The sequence below is a fragment of the Pleurodeles waltl genome, chromosome 2_1, assembly GCF_031143425.1.
Source record: "Pleurodeles waltl isolate 20211129_DDA chromosome 2_1, aPleWal1.hap1.20221129, whole genome shotgun sequence".
NCBI lineage: Eukaryota > Metazoa > Chordata > Amphibia > Caudata > Salamandridae > Pleurodeles > Pleurodeles waltl.
In genome coordinates this window covers 185,988,218-186,013,441 of record NC_090438.1, presented here as the reverse complement: position 1 = coordinate 186,013,441, position 25,224 = coordinate 185,988,218, and the positions used below count along the sequence as shown (strand labels likewise).

The 25,224-nt window shown below is 46.2% G+C and overlaps 1 protein-coding gene across 2 annotated transcripts in view; it reads left to right on the top strand.

The window, feature by feature from the left end:
* COMMD5 (COMM domain containing 5) overlaps positions 1-24,417 on the top strand; it is a 175,924-nt gene extending 151,507 nt beyond the window's left edge. For both annotated transcript variants that reach the window (XM_069212384.1, XM_069212382.1), the window contains one exon: positions 23,336-24,417. In XM_069212384.1, the coding sequence (XP_069068485.1) occupies positions 23,336-23,437 (102 nt within the window). In that variant the 3' untranslated portion in view covers positions 23,438-24,417. The remainder of the gene's footprint in view (positions 1-23,335) is intronic.
* The last annotated feature ends 807 nt before the right edge of the window (positions 24,418-25,224 follow it).

Genomic DNA, 25,224 nt, shown 5'->3' with positions numbered 1-25,224 from the left:
AGGTCTCCTCCGTCCACCATAAAGACTGTGAGCAATACGTTTCTACTGTCTGGGAACACAGCCCTCACCTCCATCTTGCGCAGTGCCAGGTCAGGAGGATCTGGAATGGATCCCACAGGACTCCATCACTCTGGCTTACTCACACACCATGCATGCACTATGCAGGCAACACGTATCAACACTCTTAACATGCACTCACGATGTTTGAGGTACGAACTGGATGAGTGCATAGAAGAAGAACGTTACACAAGTAGACCAGAAGGCCTTCACTCCACTGCCTCCGATATAAAGGCTTAATCAGGCTATGGATTCTAAAGAACAACGGATAAAACCATGACAGGAGCAGTAGTCCACCCTGTTAATCAGGTTACGCTTAGCAGGGCACTCCAGGTCACAGGATAGGTCTAGGCTTCTGTGCACACGGTGAATTAGTGCGACGTCCAGGCAAAAAAACAAAAGTCAGATTCATGCAATCGGGGCACTCGAGGCTAGAGACAGTCCCCTTGCAATAATGTGGTTTTGTACGTTAATTATTAGCCAATTCTTGGTCATATCCTGATTCAGTTCTACTTACATTCCTTACTCCGGTTTTGCTGCCTCATATTTCTGGCATTATTAACTTCTGCTGTTCTGTCCCTTCCGAACCTTCTCTTTTATGTGTACTAGCAGGCATTTCTGTTGCACTTAACAGAAAGCAAGCTAACATGTGCATATTGCTTTTTAGAATCGCTCTTTGTTTTTTGGAATATCTTTTGTCAATACTTTTAGAAGCACCTCCTTCCACGTGAAGAGAATCCAGCAGAACAGTATTTCACATTTTATTTGTATAAAACAATTGTGTCTCTTGGAAGCCGTGCAAGTTTAAAGACATCGGGCCTTAAAACGAGAAGTACATTTTTTTTGTATTTTGATTATCTTCTTGCAATAAATTCTGCTCTGAGAAAAACGTCTCGGTGTAACCTGAATGTACATGAGTAATGGAACAAAAGAAGTTTCATGGCCAGAAGAAATTAGTTGCATTCTGTTTTAATTGCATTTAAATATGTAACATGTTTTCATTTTTCAGACAAAAGCATAGATGTAGGAATAATAGCACCAGCCCATCAAATAAAGACATTAAAGTTGTCTGGGCCAAAGTTTCCTCTTAACACCAGAATACAGCAATCATCAGCAGAAAGCTGATAAACGTTTGCAAAATAGCTACCACTCTGTTGCAGCAAATAGGTAGAATAAGCTCAAAGGTATGCTTTATTTTCTGAAACTTACTAGACAGTGCTTTGAGCTTGTGGATGGGGGCATGGTACTCTGATCCCCTTGTATACAGATCAAGCTTTATCTATCCATATGATTGGCTATTTCGCTAAAAGTAAGTGTCCATCTTGAAATAGTGTCTATCCTTTTAAACTGCAGCAATTCCCATGCATGGGAAAAAAAACTTAATTCTTAGAAAAAAACATTTGGAAGAAAAACAGGGTTTTTAATATTTGTTCACGTAGTTGCTGTTATTGTAAAGAAACATAGGGGGTCATTTTGACCCTGGTGGTCATTTGACTGCCAGAGTAAATATGGCGATGCAGACCGCCACATTATGAGTGTGGCGGGTTGGCCTCTGCCAACCCACCACATCTCCACTCATACCGCCACGGCGGTCGGAACTGCCGGGCTGGAGATGATCATCTCTGACCTGGTGGTCCACAGAAGACCACCGGCGGTATTAGGAGCTGGCTTTCCACCATGGTTTCCACGGCGGTAGTACCGCCACAAAAACCATGGCAGAAAGGCCACCAGTGACAGGGAATTTCTTCTCTGTCACCAGAGACGCCCCCCCCAAGCAAGCACTATTCCTCCCCTCCCACCTCACCCACTCCCCCTTCAGCCACAGCACCCCCTACGCGCATACGTGCACACAGACACCCACCATGCATACACCCATTCACCAACACTGACATACACGCATTCACTAACACGCATCCATTCACACATTCACATCAACATTAATACACGCATTCAAGCATGCATACTCACAGCCATCCAAACACTCATACGCATACACACTTACATGCAGACACGCACACACAACACGCCTACCCTCCCACCCTCCTCCCCTGTCGGACGATCACCTTACCTGCTCCGGAGAGGAGGTTGTCTGGGAGGGAACGGGAAGGGGCGCTCCCACCGCCAACAGCACCCCGCCAGCAGGACACTGCCAGGCCATATTATGGCCCATAATATGGCGGGCGGTGTCTTACTGGCGGGCCGGGGCCGGTGGTAGAACCACCAGAGCGCCTCTGCCTGCCAGCATGACTACTGCTGGATTTCCGCTCAAAGTGTTGCAGAAATCTGGCAGTACCCGTAATATGGTGGGCAGGAGACCACCAGAACTTGTGGTCTCCTGGCGCCCGCGGCTTTGGTGGTCTTCATAGAAGACCAACAAAGTCGTAATGAGGGCCATAGTCTTGACCAATAGGGGTTTTGTTAGCATTTTTTCAAACTGCATGTTTTTGTTGAGCTTAAAAGAACAAGTTACTTACCTTTGGTAATGCTTTTTCTGGTGGATACACTAGCTACCTGTGGATTACTCACCTTATGAATTCTCCCAATGGGCCAGCATTTGACGGAAAATCTTCTTCCCAGGTCTCCACGTCGACGAGGACGTCACAATTGCACGGCTCCGCACGTGACTTCGTCTGAAGTCACCGTGACAATAAGAGGCCCTCGCTGGCGTGCTGACGTCAGTTTCACCCATTTTTTACGTGCCTTTGAGGCGAACAGGTCAAAATCGACCTCACGATAGCTCAAATGAATACATACATAAAACCATATTGATGTAACATAATTACAACAATCATTTATATATAAAATTCTCAAAACATATATACACTTGTAACACAGAAGTCTTGGTATGATCAGACAGGCAACGGGGAGGCAGGTGGGACTGTGAGAAACCCACAGGTAGATAGTGTATCCACCAGAAATAGCGTTACCGAAGGTAAGTAACTTGATCTTCTGATGGATACAACTACCTGTGTATTCCTCACCTTATGAATAGAGTCCCAAAGAAGTACCGCACTCAGAGGTGGGTGCCTGACCGGTCAAACCAAGAAATCCTGCAACACAGAACGTGCAAAATGGCCTTCCCTCCTAACTTCCGAGTCCAAGCAATAATGCTTTGCGAAAGTATGGAAGTAAGCCCAAGTTGCTGCCTTGTAAATATCCACCACCGGAACACCTGTAGCTAGGGCCGAAGTGGCAGACTTAACCTTGGTAGAGTGAGCTCTAATATACCCTCAGGAGGAACCTTCTTTGCCAACGAGTAACAGATCTTAATGCAAAGAATGACCCACCTGGATATGGTTCTTTTATGGACCGCTCTTCCTTTCATCTTTCCTACATATCCAACGAAGAGTTAGTCCACCAACCGAAAGTCTTTTTTGTTCTCTCAATATGAAAACTGAAAGCCCTTCTGGGGTCCAAACGATTGGGGTATTTCTTCCACCTTTGAAGGATGAGGAGGAGGGTAGAAAGATGGAAGGGTAATAGACTGCCCCATATGGAAAGGAGTGACAACTTTAGGGAGGAAAGCCGCCCTGGTTTTCAGCACCACTTTGTCAGCAAAGAATGAAGTAAAGGGAGGTTTAACACTAAGGGCCTGAAGCTCACTCACACGCCTAGCAGACGTAATAGCTATCAGGAAAACTGTCTTAAAGACTAGTATTCTTAAAGGACAAGAATGCATGGGATCAAACGGTGAACCCATTAGAAAAGTCAAAACCAGATTTAAATCCCACTGAGGCATAAGAAACGGAGTGGGAGGAAATGTATTTGTTAAACCTTTCAAGAACCTAACAACAATAGGTGATTTACACAAGGAAGGTTGATCCGGAAGGCAAAGAAAGGCTGACAGTGCCGAGAAATAGCCTTTGACAGTCACAACTGCACAACCCTTCTGTGCTAAAGTTAACGCAAACAGAACATCAGACAGATGGACCCTCAAGGGATCAATTTGTTTCTCTCCATACCAAGCCACAAATTTTCCCCACCTGCCGACATAAACAGTCTTAGTGGAGTGTCGCCTGGCTGATAAAATAACATCCACTACCTCTGGTGAGAGAGTGAAAGAACTCAGATTGCCCTGTTCAATCTCCAGGCATGAAGGTGTAGGCTCTGGAGGTGGGGGTGTAGAACCTGCGTCTGCGAGAGGAGATCTGCCCTGAGAGGGAGACAGAGCAGAGGGCACAGTGAGAGTTGGAGAAGGTCTATGTACCAAACCCTTCTCGGCCAATACGGAGCTATTAAAATGACTTGAGCCCAATCTTGGCAAATCTTCCTCAGAACCCGATGAATCAAGGGTATGGGGGGCAACACGTAAAGCAACTGGTCGCACCAAGACATCTGAAACGCGTCCCCTAAAGCTCCTTGCACTGGATACTGGAGGCTGTAGATTGATGGGCAGTGCGTGTTCTCCCGAGGGGCAAACAGGTCTATCTGCGGAGAACCCCACATCCGAAAGATGTGAAGGAACAGATCCGGATGAAGACGCCACTCATGATCGGCTGAGAAATGCCGACTGAGACTGTCCGCACGCATGTTGAGAACTCCGGCCAGATGATTCGCTACCAAGCAAACCCGATGGTCCTGAGCCCAGGACCAGAGCCGCAGAGCCTCTCTGCAGAGAAGGTACGACCCCACTCCTCCCTGCTTGTTTATATACCACATTGCGGTTTTGTTGTCCTTCAAGACTTGAACTGTCTGACCGCGAAGGGATGGAAGGAACGCCTTGAGAGCCAGACGTATTGCCTGCAATTCTAACAGATTGATATGAAATGTCTGCTCCACTGGAGACCAAAGACCTTCGATCTCCAGGTCCCCCAGATGAGCTCCCCGCCCTATAGTGGAAGCATCTGTTATGACCGTGGCCACCGGAGGCGGCAGTGAAAACGGCCATGAAAACGGCCTTCCTTAGGAAAGGTTGCCGTCCACAGCCCACCATCGTAGATCCGCTGCAGCGTCTCTGGAGCTCGATATTGACTCCTCGAGATCCCCTTTGTGTTGAAACCCACTGCCTGCGGAGGCACCATTGGAGAGCCCTCATGTGCCAACGTGCATGAGTGACCAACAGAATGCAAGAAGCGAACAGAATGAGCAGACGCAGGACCTTGATACTGGCACAGCCACTCCATTTTGAAACATTGGAATCCGTGCCTGAATGTCCTGAATCTGCTGAGGCGGAGTATTGGCACAATTCAATGTTGTATCCAGTACTGCCCCTACGAACAGGAGGCACTGAGAGGGCTCTAGGTGAGACTTGGGCACGTTTATCGAAAAGCCTAGACTGAACAACAACTGAGTTGTCATCTGCAAGTGATGCAGCATGAGCTCTGGAGACTTGGCTTTGATCAACCAATCGTCTAGGTAAGGGAATACCGATATCCCTTCCTTCTGAGACTTGCTGCAACCACTGCCATCACCTTCGTGAAGACTCAGGGTGCTGAAGTAAGACCAAACGGAAGGACCGCAAACTGGTAGTGTTGAGACCCCACCACAAACCGGAGCTACATGCTGTGTGACTTGAGAATAGGGAAATGAAAGTAAGCATACTGCAAGTTGACAGACACCATCCAATCCTCTTTGTTCAACACCAGAAGTACCTGCGCTAGAGACAGCATCTTGAATTTCTCCTGTTTGAGGAACCAATTAAAAATTCTCAGATCCAGGATAGGTCTCAATCGACCATCCTTCTTGGTGATCAGGATATATCTTGAATAACAACCATGACCCCTTTCCTGCTCTGGAACCAACTCCACTTCACCTTTTAATAACAGGATTTGAACCTCCTGCTGCAACAACAGGAGATGGTCTTCTGAACAAAACGAGGGACGGGGAGGAATGGGAAGGGGGGAACTCCTGAAAAGGAAGGGCATATCCTTTCCTCACAATATTTAGAACCCAGGAGTCTGATGTGGTTAACTCCCGCTTGCGGAGAAAAAGAAGTAACTTCCCCCTACAGGAGAAGTGTGGCTCAAAATGGGCAGAAAACTAGGGCTGCTTCCCTTGTTGTTGTCCCCCAGAGGAAGAGGATGATGCAGGGTGCTGCTGGGTGGCCCCTCTTGTCCGAACCCTCCCCCACCCTCTAAAAGATCTATATGGGAGGCTGGCCGACTGTTGGACTGTGGACTGGGGTCTCCCACGATAAACGGCTCCACGCCCAAATCCCCTGAACCTCCGAAAGGACCTGAAAGGGGTAGTAGTGGAAGCCTGCAGACCTAAAGACTTCGATGTGGCCCTATTGTCCTTAAAGCACTCTAAGGCAGAATCAGCTTTAGCTCCAAACATCTTTTCCCCATAAAAAGGCAGGTCCAATAGAGTGGTCTGGACATCCGTAGAAAAGCCAGAGGACCTCAACCACGCATGCCTCCTGGTAACGGTTGAGGTACCCATCGCCCTGGCCACTAAGTCTGTAGAATCCAAGCCAGACTGGATAATCTGCTTAGCCGCAGCTTGAGCGTCTGACAGGAGCTCACCAACTGTCCTTACATCTCCTGCGGCACGTCTGGAACCATAGCTTTAGCCGTGTCCATCAGGGCGTGGACATATCTCCCTAACACACAAGTAGCATTTGCCGCTTTCATGGCCATACTGCAGGAAGAAAAAGTCTTCTTGGCCGACTGCTCCATTCTCTTGGACTCTCTGTCCGAAGGAATAACAGGAAAGGAGCCCAGTGCAGAATGTGTGGAACATGAGGCCTGAACTACCAAACTCTCCAGAATGGATTGCTTTGACAAAAATCCTGGATCTCCCGGAGCCACCCTATACCATCTTGCCACACATCTGTTCACAGCTGGGGAAAACACAGGCGTCCTCCATACCTCTAAAATAGGCTCCATAAGAGCATCATTAAATGGAAGCAAGGGTTCTGCTGAATCCGAAGAAGGATGCAGGACCTCGGTCAAAATATTTGTTTTAACCTCAGCAGCCGGCAACGGAAGATCCAAGATATATGCCGCCTTCCTGACCACAGAATGGAAAGATGCCGCTTCCTCTGTAAACTCCCCGGGAGATGAAAGATCCCACTCTGGGGAAGTGTCTAGCCCACTGGTTGAGTCTAGGTCCTCATATTCCCCCAAGGGTTCAGCAATCTCTCCTTCTTCTAGTAGCTGTCTTTGATACTCCTGTTCCTCTAAAAGCCTCAGTGCTCTTCTGCGTGACCTCAACGTGGCCTCCAACCTCTGCGTTGACAGAGTTAGCCGACGTCGATGACACTGGCTTCAAGACTGATAGACGCGGACCAGAAGGAGGAGACACTATGATCCAATCCGGATCCATCTGGTGCCGGAGCAGATCCCATCAGCGCCGTGGACACCTGAGGCTCTGTCATCGGCGTAGACTGTGTATGAGGCTACATCACTGGTGCTGCAGGTCTATAAGGTGATGTAATCAGCGCCGCAGGTCTAGAAGGAGATGTCATCAGTGCTGTAGGCCTTTGAGGTGAAGTCATCGGTGCTGAACCGGCACCCTTAGCTGGATAAAAGAGTATGAACGGCGCTGCCTTACAAGGGGCCGGGGAGCCCAATGTAAATGCCAAAGGACCCGTGGGACCAGCCGGTGCACCAGAAGGGGCCACAGCATTGAACATGTTAAACATGGCATTCAAAAATTCGTCTGGATCTGCTCCCAGAGCCGGGAAGGCAGGATACCGCTGATTGTCATGCGGCACTTGCGCCGGCTGGGCATCAGAATCCTGCACCTCAGGGGAAAAGCAAGGACTCTCTTGAGGCGCAACCACCTCGAAGACCGATGGCGCCAGAGAAGCCTGAGGGCTTTGAAGCTGTGGAGTCACCGTAGGACTAACCTCCTATGTCGCACGGTGCTGTTTAGTTGGAGAACTGGATCTTGATCGACTTCGATCCAAACAACGCCGGGAGTCGTGTCGGCACCGCTTCTTATGCTTCTTCGAAGAAGTGTGAGACGACGATCTGCGATTACTTCTGTGCCCTTTCTTCATTCTCTCCTTCAGCGCCTTCGGATTTATGCTCTGGCAGGACACACACTCCTCGATGTCATGCTCCGAACTTGAGCACCAAAGGCAATCATCGTGAGGGTCCGTAACAGACATGCGACCCCCGCATTCCCGACAAGGTTTAAACCCCGACTTCCTAGGAGGAGACATTGTAACTAGAGACAAAAGGGAACACCTTCGAAAGAGTAACAAGAGCTGGGAGAAAACTGTTAGCGTCAAAGGCACAGAAAAAAGGGAACTGACGTCCGCATGCCGGCGAGGACCTCTTATTGTCACGGTGACGTCAGACGGAGTCACGTGTGGAGCCGTGCAATGGTGACGTCCTCGTCGACGTGGAGAACTGGGAAGAAGATTTTCCGTTGAATGCTGGCGCATTGGGAGAATTCATAAGGTGAGGAATCCACAGGTAGTTGTGTCCATTAGAAATCGTCTGTATGTTATTGAATGGCATCTTAGGATCAACATGTAAGAACATTTTTTATTATTTATTGGCAGCCCTCCTCTAGCACTGAAAGATAAATGTTTTCTTTCCCTGGATCGCTCATATGGACAAACAGGGTATTCACAACTAACATAAATAGCTCAAACTGAAGCAGGCAAAAAGAACTGGGCAATTAAAACCAAGCCTTGATCTGTGATTTGGTGTCCCTGTCTTTTAAAGCCGCCTTTGTGCCTGGAAAGAGGAGAATAGGGCTCCAAGTAGAATGTGGTGTTATACTCCATTCCTGCTTCCCAACCCTATTACACTTGTGCAGTTGTTTCTAAGATTGTCTCTTTCAGGAGTGTGAGAAAGTGCCTGTTTTGACATGGTCAGCCCCCCCAGTTTTTGCCTGGTATTTGATGTGGTTTCAAAGATGTTAGTGCCCAGCACTCCTGCTAACAAGGTTCCCTGGGACAGTTCTCTTTCCCAAAACTGTTGTGATACACTGGAACAATTAGCAACACCTTTAGCTGCCACTATAAGTCCCTAGTAAATGGTACTTAAGTACCCATGGCATGGGGTACTAAGGGTAGGCCCCTGAGGGCAGCAGCACATATTGTGGCTCCCTCGGGGGACCATGCATCCAAGTGCCCACAGCACTGCCATTGCAGGCTGAATGTCCTCCTGCAATCGCAAAATGCAAAACTAACATGGTACACAGCCTGTGTGACCTGTCCACCAGACACTCACCCCTCTGGCAGGCCTTCCAGCCCTAAGGCAGGGTGCACTATAATACATGTGTGGGCATAGATACATGAGCAATATGCCCCTGCTGTTTCCTGTCAAACCTAGGACATAGTAAGTGAACAGAGCAGCCATTTTAAATTAATGTGCTGGACAGCGGCCAGAATGAGTTTCACAGCTACATGATAGCCACTGTGAACCCTGGGTTGTTTAGTATCAAACTACTCAGAACAATAAATCCAAACTTGTACCAGTATTGGATTTATTGCTAAATGTATCCACAGACCACCGTAGAGGTGCCCCCTGCAAATGCTAGCTAAACATGGCATGGTTGCTGGTCGGTCACAACCAGCCTGCCACTACCAGACAAGATTCCGGAACCCTGGAGTGAGAGCTCTTGCTCTCTGGGTTCAGAAAACCAAGCCCTTCCTGGGAAGAGGTGTTACACCTCCTCCCCCCGGAATGTGCACTGCCCTGCCAGCAAGTTTGAAAGGTCTTACCGCCTTTGAAACTCGACCCACAGCCCTGCTGCTAGCAGCACATGGCCACCCCTGTTGCAAACTCCCATTTTTGGTGGGAACATCAGCGGGAAAATGCACAAAGGACAGAAGGATTAGCCCAACCGCAGCTTGCACCACACATAAGGTGTTGCATGCCTCAAGAGTGAAGCATCACTCACTGCAATAAAGAGGCGAAAGACCACAGAAGTCCAGTTTACTGACCGGCCACTGACCAAGGAACCAGACTCAGCAGCCGGACGAAATTCCACCCAACGGACCCAAAGGACAAATCCTGCATGTGTGCCAGGTTTGGTGGCACTGGGACCTCCAGTGGCTGAACCGTGCAATAGCCCTGGGTACTGGACACCCAACGTTGCACACCAAGAAGAAAAGTTCACTCCGGACTCCAAAGGACTAGGAGCAGGACCCAGTCCAGGGACTTCAGGACACGTAACAACCACCCCCCAGAGTGGCCATGCTAACCTGGACCCCAGCCTGAAAGTGACCTGCCTACTGCTTCAAAGGGCACCTTTACGCCCAGCTCCTGGCTCACCTATCTGCTCTTCACCCGGTTTCCCTGGATCCTGCACTAGAGAACGAGCTGTGTTCTAAGGGTCCCTCATCCCTTGCGACTGCTACATTCCAAGGGGGCTCACCGGACTCACCTTGAAGTCTGCCTGTGCATCACTTTTCCAAGTGGTCCCCTCCAGTGGTCCTGCACCAGCTCCAATGACTTTTCAGCAGCTGTTCCCACCGAAACCAGGAGCCACCTGAACTTGTCTGGCTGGTCCACAGGACATCTCAACAACCTCGACCTATAAACGAAAGGAGACATTGGTAAACACATTGTTTGATTTTTATATGCATTTTAAAGGTTTTCTCCCATTGATTCCCATGGAATAACTTAAAAAGTACTTTTGATTTTGATGATATTGGTCTTAAACATTTTATAATAATCTGAAATATTTTTGTAAATTGGTCTTGAGTTATTCTTTTGAGTGTGTTCACATTTATTGACACTGAGTACAACAAATGCTTAGCACTTCTCCAAGATTGGCCTAACTGTTCTACCAAGCTACCATAACAATTTGAGCATTAGGTGGTCTGGTTTTTACCTCTGTAAAACAAAGTGGGGTTGCTTGGACTGTCTGCAAGGTGCACATCATTTTTGTACCGTGTATAGAGAGCCAGCCTCCCACAAGGAGTTGGTACTGCCGCTCTTTGCAGCATAGTACCATTTGTTGATACTATTTAGCTCTTGGCTTTTATCTGTACCCTGAATGTCAGTAAGTAAGTTTTTAATTTGTGAAGGGTTTTTCCTCACCAGCTTAATAAACATTCCCTAGTTAGGCAAAACCACAGTTCTCAAAGAAATCTCTGGCTCAACGACTGGTAGCTCTGGCACAAGCAGCAGGTAAATCCCCAGAAATACGTGTTTTCAGCTCAGGCAGTGCTAACAATTTTAAAGTCATGTAATAAAAACAAAAAATCCCAAACTAATAGAGAACAAATTAATTGACAAAAAGATACCAAAATGATAAAAATTGCATAACTGGGGAATTCGTTTTTGAATTTGAGGCAATAAGTGCCTATACAAAAGTAAAGCGCCTGTGTAAATCATGAATTCACTGCTGCCATGGAGCAGAGGTTGGTTACACCAAGAAAGCGGCACTGACCAAAGTTTTCACCTTGGGACATACTCTGCTTTTCGAGGCTCAAACTCTTTCATTGGGGTAAGGTCCAAGATTGAAGCTGGCGAGAGTCCCTTGATCTTATAAGTCATTGTGTTAAGCTCAATCAAAAATTAGCTGCATGCTAGTTTTTGCATCAAAGGCTCCAAGCAGGAAAAAGGCTGTATTTAGTAGCCGCCAAGTCCGCCTTGTCACTGGGATAGATGTACAGCCTCACAAAGTCCAAAGCTGACTTTCTTGTATCTCAAATCAACTATTGGAGAAGGGCTGGATGCTGTAGCCAGGCATGACAGGGCTCCAAAAGGCTGGGAAATTCTACCATTTACCTGCAAGATCCAGCTGAACCAGTCTTCAGCATGGCAAAAACCTCCGAGTGGCACAAGCCTGGTTTCCTTACTCATTTAAGGTGTGCCCTCCCTTTAGAGGGCTCTGGATCTGCTACCGGTCCTCCATAGGTGGAAATAATTATTAATGTTGGTTGGGTCTCTACTGTGCCTTTACCTTTCTGCTGTTCTGATCTTCAGAACTGGACTCACTGTAAGGTGGGATGATGGTAGTAACTCTTACGATTGAAACACAGCTTGCATGCAGTTGCTAGATAAAACCTCTTAATGTATCACGCTGTTTAGACAGTTTAAAGTCCTTTACTAGTATTAAGTACCATCACCTGTTTGACATTTAGTGTTAATGTAGGAAAACTGCATGCCCTACAACCCCAGCACTACAAGGACTGTGGCTGCTTGTGCTGTCCTCTCAGAGTGGGCAGGTTCTGGGAGGCCTCCTGGTGGCCTCCCAATGGTCCGGGAATGTAGGAATGTCCCTTCTTTTTGGCATGGTTACCCCCACTTTTTGCCTGCTATCAGTATGCTTTGACTGTTTCCACTAGGATCCTGCTAACCACGACCCCAGTGATTGTACTCTCTCCCTATAAATTTAGTTGCCTAGGACTTTGCACACCCCACCTTTGGCATAGTAGTGCCCAAATAAGTCCCTAGTATATGGTACTTAGGTACCCAGGGCATTGAGGTACTAGAGGTTCCCCTTGGACTGCAGCATGTATTGTGCCACCCATGGGAGCCTATGTAAAATGTGTCTTCTTCAGGCCTGCCATTGCAGCCTGTGTGAAAAGGTGCATGCACCCTTTCACTACAGGTCAGTGCACCAGGTCACTGAAATTCACCCCTATGGTAGGCCCTCCTAGGCTAGAGGGCGGGGCGCAGGTACCTGTGTGTGAGGGCATCCCTGCATGAGCAAAGGTGCCCCTACGAACTCCAGCTCCTTTGCACTGGACTTTGGAAGTGCGGACAAGCCATTTTACCTATGTACTGGACACTGGTCACTACACTACCTGTGTCCAGCTACATAACTCCAAACCTGGGCATGTTTGGTATCAAACATGTCAGAATCATACCCCAATACTGATGCCAGTATTGGTTGAATGATTCCCTGCACTTTGGGGACTTCTTAGAGGACCGACCTCCAGTATTCTGCCAGCTCAAGCAGGGGAAGGTAGAACACATGATTTCCTGTGGGAGAGGGAGGCAACACCCTCACCCCTGGTAAATAGGTGTTACATGGTTTGGGAGGGTTAGCCACCCCAAGTCACCGGTATGCTTTGAAGGGCACATTTGGTGCCCTCCTTGCATAAACCGGTTTACACCAGTCCAGGACCCTCTGTCCCTGCTCTGGCTCGAGACTGGACAAAGGAAAGGGGAGTGACCATTCCCGTCTATCACCACCCCAGGGGTGGTGCCCAGAGATCCTTCAGGTGGCCACTTGGTTCTGCCATCTTGAATCCAAGATGTGCAGAGGCCCCTGGGAGCATGTGAGTGGCCAGGTCAGGTAGGTGATGTCACAGCCCCCTCCTGATAGGTGGTCACCCTGCTAGGTGACCAGTCCCCTTTCCTGGGCTATTTAGGGTCTCCCTCTTGGGTGGGTCCTCAGATTCGACGTGCATGATTCCAGCAGGACTCCTCTGCAATGTTTACTTCATCTTCTGGCCACTGGAACCACAACTGAACTTGACAGGAACCAACAATCTGCAACTTCAGCGACAACTCTGCTTTGCAACATTGTTTCTCCAGCTCCTTCCAGCAACTGCAACATTTCCTGGCTGTGCATCCTCTGAGGTAGACTGGACTCCAGCCTGCACCAAAAAGTAAGAAGGAATTGCATAGATTCTGCATCACAGGTGGTGGTCTGGAGTGGTCCCCTTGGTCCTCTCTGCCAGCTATCTAACTTGAGAGACAGTACTCCTGTGCACCACGACTCTTGCCACTACCAGGGCTTGTTTGCTCCTGCTCAAAGGGATCTTCAGGCTTCATGTAGCCCCAGACCCCAGCAATTCTTCCTGCCAATCCCAGTCTCCTTCCTGCTGCTCCAGCAACGTGGGACTCCTCTTCAGGTGTGCTGAGTGGGCCTCACTGCGACTGCTGTGCCTGCTGCCAGTGGATTGCCTGTGGAGACTGCCTCCTCTTCTTGTGACTCTCCAGACTACTGAGGGTCACCCGGATTCCCCTCCTTGGGTCTAGTCCCCTGGGCCTTGCTGGTCCTCATCAGCCTTGCAACTCATCTTGCTCTTCTTTTGCATTTGCCAAGGCTTATTGGTGGTTCTCCAGCACCACTGACCAACTGCAACCTGACAGACGACGTAGGACACCATCTGTATCACTTCAGGAACTCCTCTTCATCTTCTGTGCTGCCCAGCTTGTCTTCTTTGTCCCCCATCGCCTTGGTCCGGCATCACTTGGTCCCCTTCCTTTGCAGGTCCTCTTCTGCCAGAATCCACCTTTGGGTTCTTCCAGTCTTGTTTGGGTCTTGCACAATCCTTTTCCTAAGTCTTCCTATTGGGTTAGGGGAAAACCAGGTACTTACCTCTGCTCTCCTGGTCGCTGGGGGTCACCTCTTAGGGTGCCGAGTTCATCCAGCTCACCTCTACCAATTCCACATCCTTGGGTGAGGGAGTGTATCTTGCATTCCACTTTCATAGTATACGGTTTGGCCCTCCTCTTGGGCCCTCACTATTTCCAATTACATTTGTCAATGCTTATTGCTTTGTATGCTCTTTACTGATTGCTAATGTGTATATAATATTGTGTTTATTTACCTCCAATTGGGGGACTGCCTATTAGTTTTCTAGTATTTGTTATCTTTATTTATGTAACACTGTGTGGTTCTTTCATGTGTGATAGTGCTGTGTGACGATAGTGCTATTGCATAAGCTTTGGATGTCTCCTAGATAAGTCCTGCCCATCCACAGTTACCTCCAGAGAGCCCTGGCTCCCTTGACACTGCCTGCACATCATTAATAGGGGACATCTGGACCTGGTATAAGGTGTTCACACATTGGTGCTCACCGCACACCAGGCCAGCTTCCTACACGAAATCCCTACTACTGGCTCAATGTAAGATGTTGTGCATCTAACCTCGGCATGGGGACTGCGGTGAGCACCTGGAGGGTAGGCCGCACCTACCATAGAGAGGAGACTGACCTTGTCGTCTGGCCACCTAAGCCCTAGGAGTTGGTGTCCAGGGGCTGGACCGCAGCAGCTCATGCCACCCACCCTTATGGGTGCACGGGGCCTGGCAAGCCGCTTTTCAGCACAGTGTTTCCCAGAGGCAGTCGCAAAGTTGTTCACCATGGCGAAGGAGAAACCTTAGGCCAAACAGGGAGAATTGGACAAATTCACTAAACCCTTGGTGCCATCAGCACAGCGGGATCGCACCTGCGGAGGTGGACGGGGGTCCCCATCTGGAGACAGAGGCTATCCTATGGGCAATTGAATCCTCGTGCCAATCGTTGGAGACTTAAATTAGGTTAGTGGGAGCTGATGTAGCCTTGCTTCGGCAAGACTTAAAGACTACAGGTCTGGTGACTGAGGCTGAAACGCGACTCATGGCGTTGGACGGTACAGTGCGTCATTTCCCAGACAGTTCAAAAGCTTCCAGGCAGCCTGTGTGGAGGATGCCAATTGGTGCGCCAGGCATAATAACTTGAGATTCTTGAGAAGGCCCGCAACCGGAGCAGTTTTTAGAGGATTGGTTGCAGGTCTTCAGCCTGGCAGACCAGATATCCCACTGTTTTCTCATTGAAAGGGTGTACGGGGTCCCGGCACTGAAGCTGTCGCCCGGGGCGGCTCTGCCCCTGCTGATAGTGTGGTTTTTGAATTACAGGGACAGAGACCTGGTGCTTAGGGCAGTCAGAGACCATGGGGAGGTCAATTATAAATCCACACAAATCCTTATATTCACTGATTTCATGAAATTAACAGTGGTGGAAGACATTTGAGTCAGCTAATCTTAAAGTGCTTTCCCAAGGTAATGCCCTTATCTTTGACTGTCTGGAATGGGCCCAGAAGTGGCTGGAAGAGCGTCTGCCCAGACGACTGGGTAGGGTGGGGGGCTGCTTGTCCAACTGAGTCTGGGGGGCTGGGGAGAGGGGAGCAAGGGTGAAGTGCAACTGTTCTGTAACGCAGTGGGTGAAAGTCTCAACCAACTAAAAATAAAGACAGCAAAACTGCAAAGTCCATGGGTGCACTGCAGTTTCGAGGAGGATCACGAAGGGGAACATTTGCTTCAAGTCGACTAAAACAGGAAATAAACAAGGGCAGTTATTCAACATAATAAACAACGGTAATTACTCAACATACTTCCTAATTCCAAAGGACCTAAATAAGAAATAAACAAGGGCAATTACTCAACATATTTTCTAATTCTATAGGTGGACGGATCCGTATGCCCAATACTAGACCTCAGATTTCTAAACAAATTTATAAGGACTCAAAAGTTCAAAATGACAAGCTTACAGGAAGTCATAAAACAACTTCAAGAACCGGATTACATGGCAACCATAGACTTGAAGCACGCCTACCTGCACATCCCTATGAAGGCAAGGTATAAGAAATACCTAAGGTCTGTGGTCAGCAGGACACTATCAATTCACAGTATTGACATTTGGAATAAAATCTGCTCCAAGAGAGTTTGCAAAATGCCTCGCAGCAGTAGCTGCGCATCTCAGACGAATGGAAATACATGTATATTCTTACCTCGACTACTGTTTAGTAAGAGCGAACTCATACCAGAAATGCAAGCTGGACATTCACTGGGTAATGCAGACACTGTACACACTAGGCTTCTCATTTCACATAGATAAGTCTTCTCCTGAGCCAGAACAGGAAAAGGTTTTCCTGGGGGCATGTTGAATTCAATTCAAGGGAAGGCATACCCCAACTCGAAGAGGACTCAATGGCTTCTGGAAGAGATTTGCGATTACCGCAGGGGGCAAGCTCTGACAGCGAGGACAGTGGGGAAACTACTAGGGAAAATGGCATCTTTCATTTAGTTAATCCCATATGCGAGACTCCAAATGAGACCGATCCAGGAGTGGCTATAAAGTAAATGGTCACAGGCTACAGGGAGTTGGGAAGATCTAGTGGTTGTCACACAGAAAGTACAAGAGGAAATGGTGTAGTGGAAGAGAGAAAACATTACACAGGGAAGACCTTTAATACAACCAACTCCATCTGTGACCACCACAGACGCCTCTCACATTGGGTGGGGTGCACGCATGGGGTCCCTCAAAGTAAGGGAGATATGGAGGGATCTGGATGCGGTACAATACATCAATCTCATAGAACTGAAAACGGTTTTCCTAGCCCTCAAAGTATTCCAGGACCAGCTTTGGGGGAAGACAATATTGATCCAAACAGACAATACAATACAATAACAATGTTTTACATCAACAAGCGCAGAGGGACTCAGTCCCCACCCCCTATCAAGGTTAGCTCAACAACTCTGGAAATGGGCATTACAGAGGAACATGGACAGTATGGCAATACACCTACCACGAAAGGACAATGTGGAGGCAGACAAACTGAGCAGAAAAGCCTCATGCTCCCACTAATGGGAGCTCAAACAGTCAGCAGTAGGAAGGATCTTTTCAAAGGTGGGACATACCAACAGTGGATCTAGTTGCAACGCCACTCAACCCAATTGCCAGAACTTTGCCTCCAGACAACCAAACCGTTGGTCACTGGGAAATGCCCTTTCGATAAACTGGTCAGGGACATTTGCATACGCCTTTCCCCCAATCATGTCGCTGCATACAGTAATAAACAAGTGCAAGAGGAGTCACATGACATTAATCCTGATTGCACCACAATGGGCAAGACAAACATGGTACTCATAGATAATACAATTAGCACAAGGGAGAGTCCAAGGGCTACCAAGACAACAGGATCTGTTGTGAATGGAAGAAGGAAGGGTTTTACACCTAGAGCCAGAATCCTTGAACCTTCCGGCATGGCTCCTGAAGAGTTAGAATTTGGTCATTTAAAGTTACCAAAGAAGAAAACCAAAAACAAGAAAATGTTATACAGCAAAATGGAAGAGGTATTCATTGTGGTCTGTAACAAAGGGGATACATAAGAAAAGCATACAAAAAGGACAGTACTAAGGTATCTGACATATCTCTTACAACAGGGTCTTACATATGCATCCTTCAAGGCTCATCTAGCTGCATTAGTGGCGTACACAAGAGGATATATGGGAAGAAGTTTCTTCACAGTACCAGTAGTAAAGATATTCCTAGAAGGAGCTAAAAGAATCGCCCCACCAAAGAGGATGCTAGCACCTACGTGGAACCTAAATGTGATATTAACTCAACTCATGGAAAAAGAAAAAAAACATTTGAGCTGTTATACAAGGCTACTTTGCAGCTGCTAACTCTAAAAACTGTCTTCTTAGTAACCATTACATCACTACGCAGAGTGACTTAGAATACAGGAACCATATTTTCAAATTCACAAGGACATAATTGTCATGAGAATAGATCTACAATTCCTACCAAAGGTGGTGTTACAATTTCACATCATATACAAATACCAAGTTTTATTCAAAACCCGAACACACATGCAGAAAGAACTTTGCAAAGAGTGGACGCAATATGGTAAATCATGTACTACATTGAAAAAACAAAATCTTTGCAGAAGACTCAACAACTATTTGTATCATTTGACAAATGTTATCTGGGCAAATCAGTAACTAAGAACAATATAGCAAGATGGATTGCACAAAATTCAGTTGTGCCATTCAAATGCAAGAGAAAGCTTGCCAAAGGTACCCCGAGTGCTACATGGAAAATAGGGGCAGGCATTGCCTTTTTAGCAAATACTCCGCTACTGGAAATCTGCATGGCAGCAACATGGTCATCAGTACATACACTCACAAGACATTATTGTATTTATATACAAATGAACAAGGAAGTACAAGTAGGTCAAAAGGTGCTACAACATCTGTTTACAAATCAATACCCATCTTCAACCCAGCCACCTCAGGAATAAAACCCTTTTAAAATGAATGCGCAGCATGTGAATCCGTAAATGTAAAGTTTCTTACCTGTAGGTGTAGTTTTGCAGCTTGGAGAATTTTCTGGATTCACAAGCGGCCCATGCACCTCGACCAAGAAGATGAGAGTGAGGAAAAAAAATAAAAGAATCTAAAGATGGTGACCAAGGGTGGGAACATCTAGAGGCAATAAAACAAGGGGACATCAAATGGTGGTTTAATCTATGCCCACCAGCAAACAAAAAATCAAAAGAGAAGGACTAAGAATCAATGGAGAATTTTGTGCCCAGTCACTAGATGGAGAGATAATGCACAGCATGTGAATCCAGGAAATGTTCAAGCTGCGAAACTACACCTACAGGTAAGAAACTTTACATTGTTGCCAATATAAACACATTGGCATCGAGACCCTTGGAGATATACTAGAGGTTGGGGAGATTAAGGCATTTGAGGCCCTACAAGAGAAGTATGCTGTTGCTGAGACCCAACCATTTAAATACTTGCAATTTACACCTGCATTCATGGGAGATCATGTCCTTAGTTTGGACCACCCTACATACTCCCCGCTTGAGACAAGGGTGTTGGGGTAAGCACTTACCCACAAAGCAGTATGTTGCCTCTACTGCACTATACAAAATAACACACTGTACAGTCGGGGGCTGCTAGAGGAATGGGAAAGGGGCATTGGGGCACTTGAGGATGTGGACTGGGAAACAGTGCTGATACATCCCGGGAAGTGGCCTTGAAGCCAGGCTGCGCTCCATACAGTTTAAAGCCTTTCACAGGGCTTACTACAGCAGATCCCGGCTCAACAAAATGTGGAGAGCAAGCACCCAGATGTGCCTCTGCTGTCACACAAGTGAGGGCACATTCCTCCACATGCTCTGGGGTTGCCGGGGGGTGTCTGATTACTGGAAGGAGATAGTTGGTGAGCTGGAATCTGTTTTGGGGACCCCATTCTTGGATCACCGCAACTGATTATCCTGCGGTTTCTCATAGCCAAACACAATCTGGCCAGGTGCTGGGGGATGCCACACCAACAAAGGACCATGTGGCAGGAGGGGATGAACCCCTACATGGAGGCTGGGAGAGCGGTGTACAAAAGCCAGGGTTGCCCTAAGAAATTTGAAGAGGTTTGGGGCCATTCGAGAGAATATTACGGCTTCACAATGGCTTTGATGATGCTCCAGGAGATGGGCCCTCGCGGTAACAGTGCTGGACAGCGAGAAAGGACTGGGTGGTCAGCACTCTGGATGATGCCATGAACGCTTGCTAAGATACTAGTTGCTAGGCAGGTGGTGTCTAGTCTGCGGAGCACACTGAAATGGGATTCTGGATGTGTTGTGCGATTAATGCGCATATGTTTCCAGTGCTGCGAAACAGTCAAATATATTTTTTTTTTAAAGAAATGGTAAAGAATGCAAAAAGTAATTCCCCAACACCATTGACATTCTAAAGTTATTTTTCATGCTTTCTACAAATATCGGGGTCACACCCTGCAGATTTCCTAAACCACAAAAAGAGACTGCAACCTTGTGTTGGAGAAAAGGGAAACTGGCAGATGTTTCTTACGTGGCTGCTGAGTTATGATTATTTGGGTGAGGGTATTAGAAATCAGGCAGTCCTGCAAAGAATTTAATGTCTGCAGGTGGAAATGTAGAGCCTCACCCCGAATGTGAAATCAATTTCCCCTGAAATCAAGATAATTTTTGAATGGTCTAGTTGCTTTTTTAAATGCTTGAATTCCCCTGAAAGCAATATAGTTTTTGAATGTTCGAATTCCCCGAAACGATGCTTCATTGAATGACTGAAGAAATGTGTCTGCAATCCTCCCATCTGTGTTACTGCCAGAGAAAAAAGCCATAAATTACTAATATAGTTTGTTAGCATTATAGTGGCATGTGTTTGCCCCTGAACGTTCAAGCACAGGCAGCTTGAGGAGGGTGCTTTTTTGTGGAAGCACACAACTTCTACCCAATCAAAACATGTACTCCTGTTTCCAACATCTGAGTGGAGCCAAATCCAGTTTCCTGGTAATTCTCATGACAGCTGCACTATGAAGTGGATGATGGAAAATTAGATGACTACTCAGTGTGATCTGGGTCAATTACTTGGATGCCCCATTTGGATGGGTTGAAGCTATAGGCTTCAATGCTTTCTTGGAAGGACCCCACAAACAACTCTGTGGAATTAAGCCTCAGTAACCACTCTGATTTTTTTTTGCATTCCTCAAGAAAGGCCTGGAAAATGTGAGCTTTGTTTTTGCTAAATTGTTCAATAACTGTACTGTACAACACTCACTCCATAGATATTCCCTAGGGAAATGTGGGCTTGCACACATTGCATGTTCAGTCACGGTCATGTCAAATGTGTTCCTAAAGGAATGGGGTGATATTTTTTTTTGGGCTACTTCCTGTCCCTAACCAATTAGTCTACATCCTGCCTCTGTTACAGTCAGCGTAAATAGAGCTTAGTTATCTCGGCATGCCTCTAGCAACATTTTTTTCTGCTTAATACCGCCCCAGTTACTGCCATGTTTTATACTTTTCTCATATTTGGTGCTTTATAGAGTGAGGAGTAGGTAGCTTGTTCTCGACTTCTATATTTTAGGAAGCACATGAAAGCGGCCACTGCTGAGTGGGCCGAGTGGAAGGGGCTCAGTTATAGCCCTCTTTGCAGGGTAGCAGCTGTTAGTTCATGGTCCAGAAGAAAGCCTCTTTGCATCTGATTGAGGGGCGTTTGATGTGAGCTAAAACATGTTTACTTGCACATAGCTTTAAATTATCCCCTTATATGTTTTACCTATACACACCAGAAAACGGGAATAAAATAAATCTACCTGAGAGGTATTTTTAAATCGCTTTCCCTTATCTCCGTACACTCACACAGATGACCTTCTTGAGCCCATTCCACTTGGCACACTCACAACAGGGCCCCAGTTTGAACATTCCAAAGCTCCCCTGCAGAGCAGGTGTAGCCACATCTATGGTGTGAGGAGAGGACCTATAAAGATGCTGTGAGACCACTCTTCTTTACTTCGTGGTCCCTTAGTTACCCTTTTATTGTGGCGAAGCGGAGGAAAACAGCTAAGCCACAATAAAAGGAAAACTAAGGGACCACGGAGTAAAGAAGAGTGGTCTCACAGCGTAAGTTAAACAAAGGGATACATTCTGTACTAACAAAATACAGAGCCCGAAATAAAAGATTCATGATCTAAAAATACAAATGATGTTCAAAGAAAAAAGCGGGGTTTATGATAGAATGATCCATCATCCCAGAAGACACTTTTTCGAAAAGTTTGATGGTGCTTCCTATCTAAAGACTATGGGCCTGATTACAACTTTGGAGGAGGTGTTAATCCGTCCCAAATGTGACGGATATACCACCAGCCGTATTATGAGTTCCATAGGATATAATGGACTCCTAATACGGCTGGTGGTATATCCGTCACTTTACCGTCACTTTTGGGAAGGATTAACACCTCCTCCAAAGTTGTAATCAGGCCCTATCTGTCCTGATGATGACTCATTATTGATTTGTTCTCATATGTTGGGTTGAAACGTTGACAAAATTGGATGTGGATTAATGTCAAACAAATAGTGACTTCCAGACACCTGCAGTATACGGGTCTATGTGAAGATCATTAACTTTATAACCACATTTTATTGTGTATAACACTGTGGCACTTTAATCATGTTACTCACCTTCACTGTGCCGTCACCCTAGGAGAAATTTAAATGAGTTTTATGGAATTCATATATACATAAAATTAACTCTTCAGTTTCATTTTCTCTCATTTCAGAGTGTTGTCTTTATACACATCAGGCATCATGCTCCCACTGCCTGCCAAACACAATGCCATATTTATAATTGAAAAATGCAGCCATTATTTTAAGTGGGAGAAATTTAAAGAGCAGAAAAATGGTCCCTATTATGAAAGTTTTTCAGAACATTTATCTGCACTTTAAATTTCTCTCATTTAAAAACATGGTTGTATGTTTGTGCTAATCATGTAACAGTGGCAAAAGGTATGCCCTATGCAATCACATAAAACACAGGTTCTCAATCACCCAGACAAATATTTCATTCATGCGTATACGTGTTGACAAATCCCCAATGACCATGCTCTTACTGACACACTTCGTGCCCATAAAGTATTTTCTTCAAACCTTAGTATCTGGCTCTATGGACACTAAGCATAAAATCAGTGAAGCTGAGCATGGGGGTGTCTGGTAACAGCGCGCAAGTTGCTTAGCCTTCAGTAGCTCAGTGATTTTCACTGATCAGAAGTAGCTCTCACTAAGAGGAAGTAAGGGACCCAGGTTGTATCTACTGTGGAGTTAGTAGGAAAGCTGGGGTGTAGCGTCATAGAAGCTGTTTTCTTACTTTTGTACGTCTGTTTGTTTTTTAAGGTTAGCCCTGTAAAATGTACAGGTCCAAGTGGGTGAGTAGTTTTGTGTTATGCTAGCTAGTCCTGTGCACAGAGCCCAAAACTCATCCCTAAGTAGCACATCCTTATGTGTACATGCTCAGTTAAATTTAAGCACAATGTCACTAAAACCAGGTAATACTTTTTTTGAAAATGTTCCATATTTTTGTGTGTTTTTTTTTTTTTTAGGTTCCAGTTACAAAGTTTCAAGAGCTAAGGTATAATGTAGCTCTACTACTGAAGGAAATGAATGATCTGGAGAAAAGAAGCATTCTTAAAATCAAGGACTGACCTGTGCCTGCATTTACCAGAACTTACCCAAATCAAGTTATGGTGTTGATAAATGTGTGTTTTACAAGATCAACAAATGATATTTGTCTGCAACTGGGCGCTGTATCTGTAAATGGTCAAACTGTTTAAGTAAATTTTAAGTTACTTTTGGTAAAGTAGGACCCCTTATTTTTCAGCCCTAACGTTGGCAGGCAGGCCTGCATGAGCGTTCACATGTCAGCTAGGAGAGACATGAAATAGTCCTTTTCTGTATGATTACCGTATGGTGGGTGTCACGCCTTTGTACTAGTCAAATGCACATTATCATTTCTTAGAAATCTCTAGCCTAAGCATGAGCTGTTGCAATCTGATATTTGTGCCTCAGTGAAATTGATGTGGTTGTGAGAGTTACTCATTATTATGATCTTAGATTACTATGACGAAATTCCCTGCTTTAAGCAGTGAGATATTCTTGGCCAAATTCTTCCTATCAGTAGATCCAGATTATAGAATATTTCTCGATTAGCTGGTCAACACTCCAGCGTCAGGTTGCCTCCTGTGTTGGTGTAGGGCACATAAAGAGCTTCTTGAAGGAACCTCCTGAGAACAGTTAACAAATGTCACATCCTAATTTAGCTGCCTCCATACTGAAGTATCAACCTATTTACTTCACTATGTTTTGGAGTGTGTACAAACTGTTATTTGTTGATGGAGTCATATTAAGCAGGTAGTTTAATAATCTCTATGGGATACATTAATATATATGGATCTGTAATTCACAGGTTGCATTCAGCAGTAGATGTTGAATAATTTTATAAAACCTGTGACGAAAAATGTCATTATTTTATTGATGAAATAGCCCCTAGTGTGCTATGTTAAAAAAAGCATTGGCAAAGCCAGTAGATTTTGCATTGGCTTCATACCTTTTGACTCCGCTGTAGCTTATTTTGTTTGTGAACTTTTTTTGTATGAATACACGCAATAAAGCAATAAGAAAAGCATTGCCTAAAAGCCTAAATGTTTCTTTTTTATGTAAACACACACAGAACACTAGTAGTCCCTGGCACTAAAGGGCACTAGTTCATGTGCACATTGTCAAAGAGCAGAATGCCATCACTTAGGACCAGATGTAGCAAAGGTTTCTACCCATTCTGTGTCTATGGGAAAAAGTGTTCGTACATATGGCCCTTAGTGTGGTATCTTCCTTCCCTGATTGTCCTTAGATGAAAACACTATAGCCTTAGAACCCGCCGTAGCGGGCTCTACCGGCTATTAAAGGCCCGCTCCCCGCGTTAAATGCCCGAGCCGAAGCTGCTGCTGTGAACAAAGTGAACATTGGAATGTTGGCGCTGCGGGCTTTTACCGGCCAGTAAAAGCCCGCAGCACTCCATTGTTTTCAATGGAGCCCCCAGCATTCCAATGTTCTAATAGAACATTTGAATCCTGCTGCCAACAGGATTCTATAATAAGCTGCTCCCAGTCATTTGGACTCTGTGGTGAAAGTTGGAACCTGCTGTGGCTAAGGTGTATACAATAAAGCTTCTTCTCCATATAATACTGGTCTTTACCCTCTGTGGGATATGCCTAGCTGATTTACTCTGGGGCCGAGGATGGGATGTGTCTAGCATCTGCAGGTGTACATCTCGGCAAGCTCTAGATGAAGATTGAGCACTGCACTGGAGACTTCGGCGAGGCTGATGGTATTTGACACAAAGGAGACTGTCTAAAGAGTGATGTCGACAGCCAGACCCATAACTGGGTTATGTGAGTACTTGTGAGAAACTGATGGATGGCTGTGAACCCAAGAC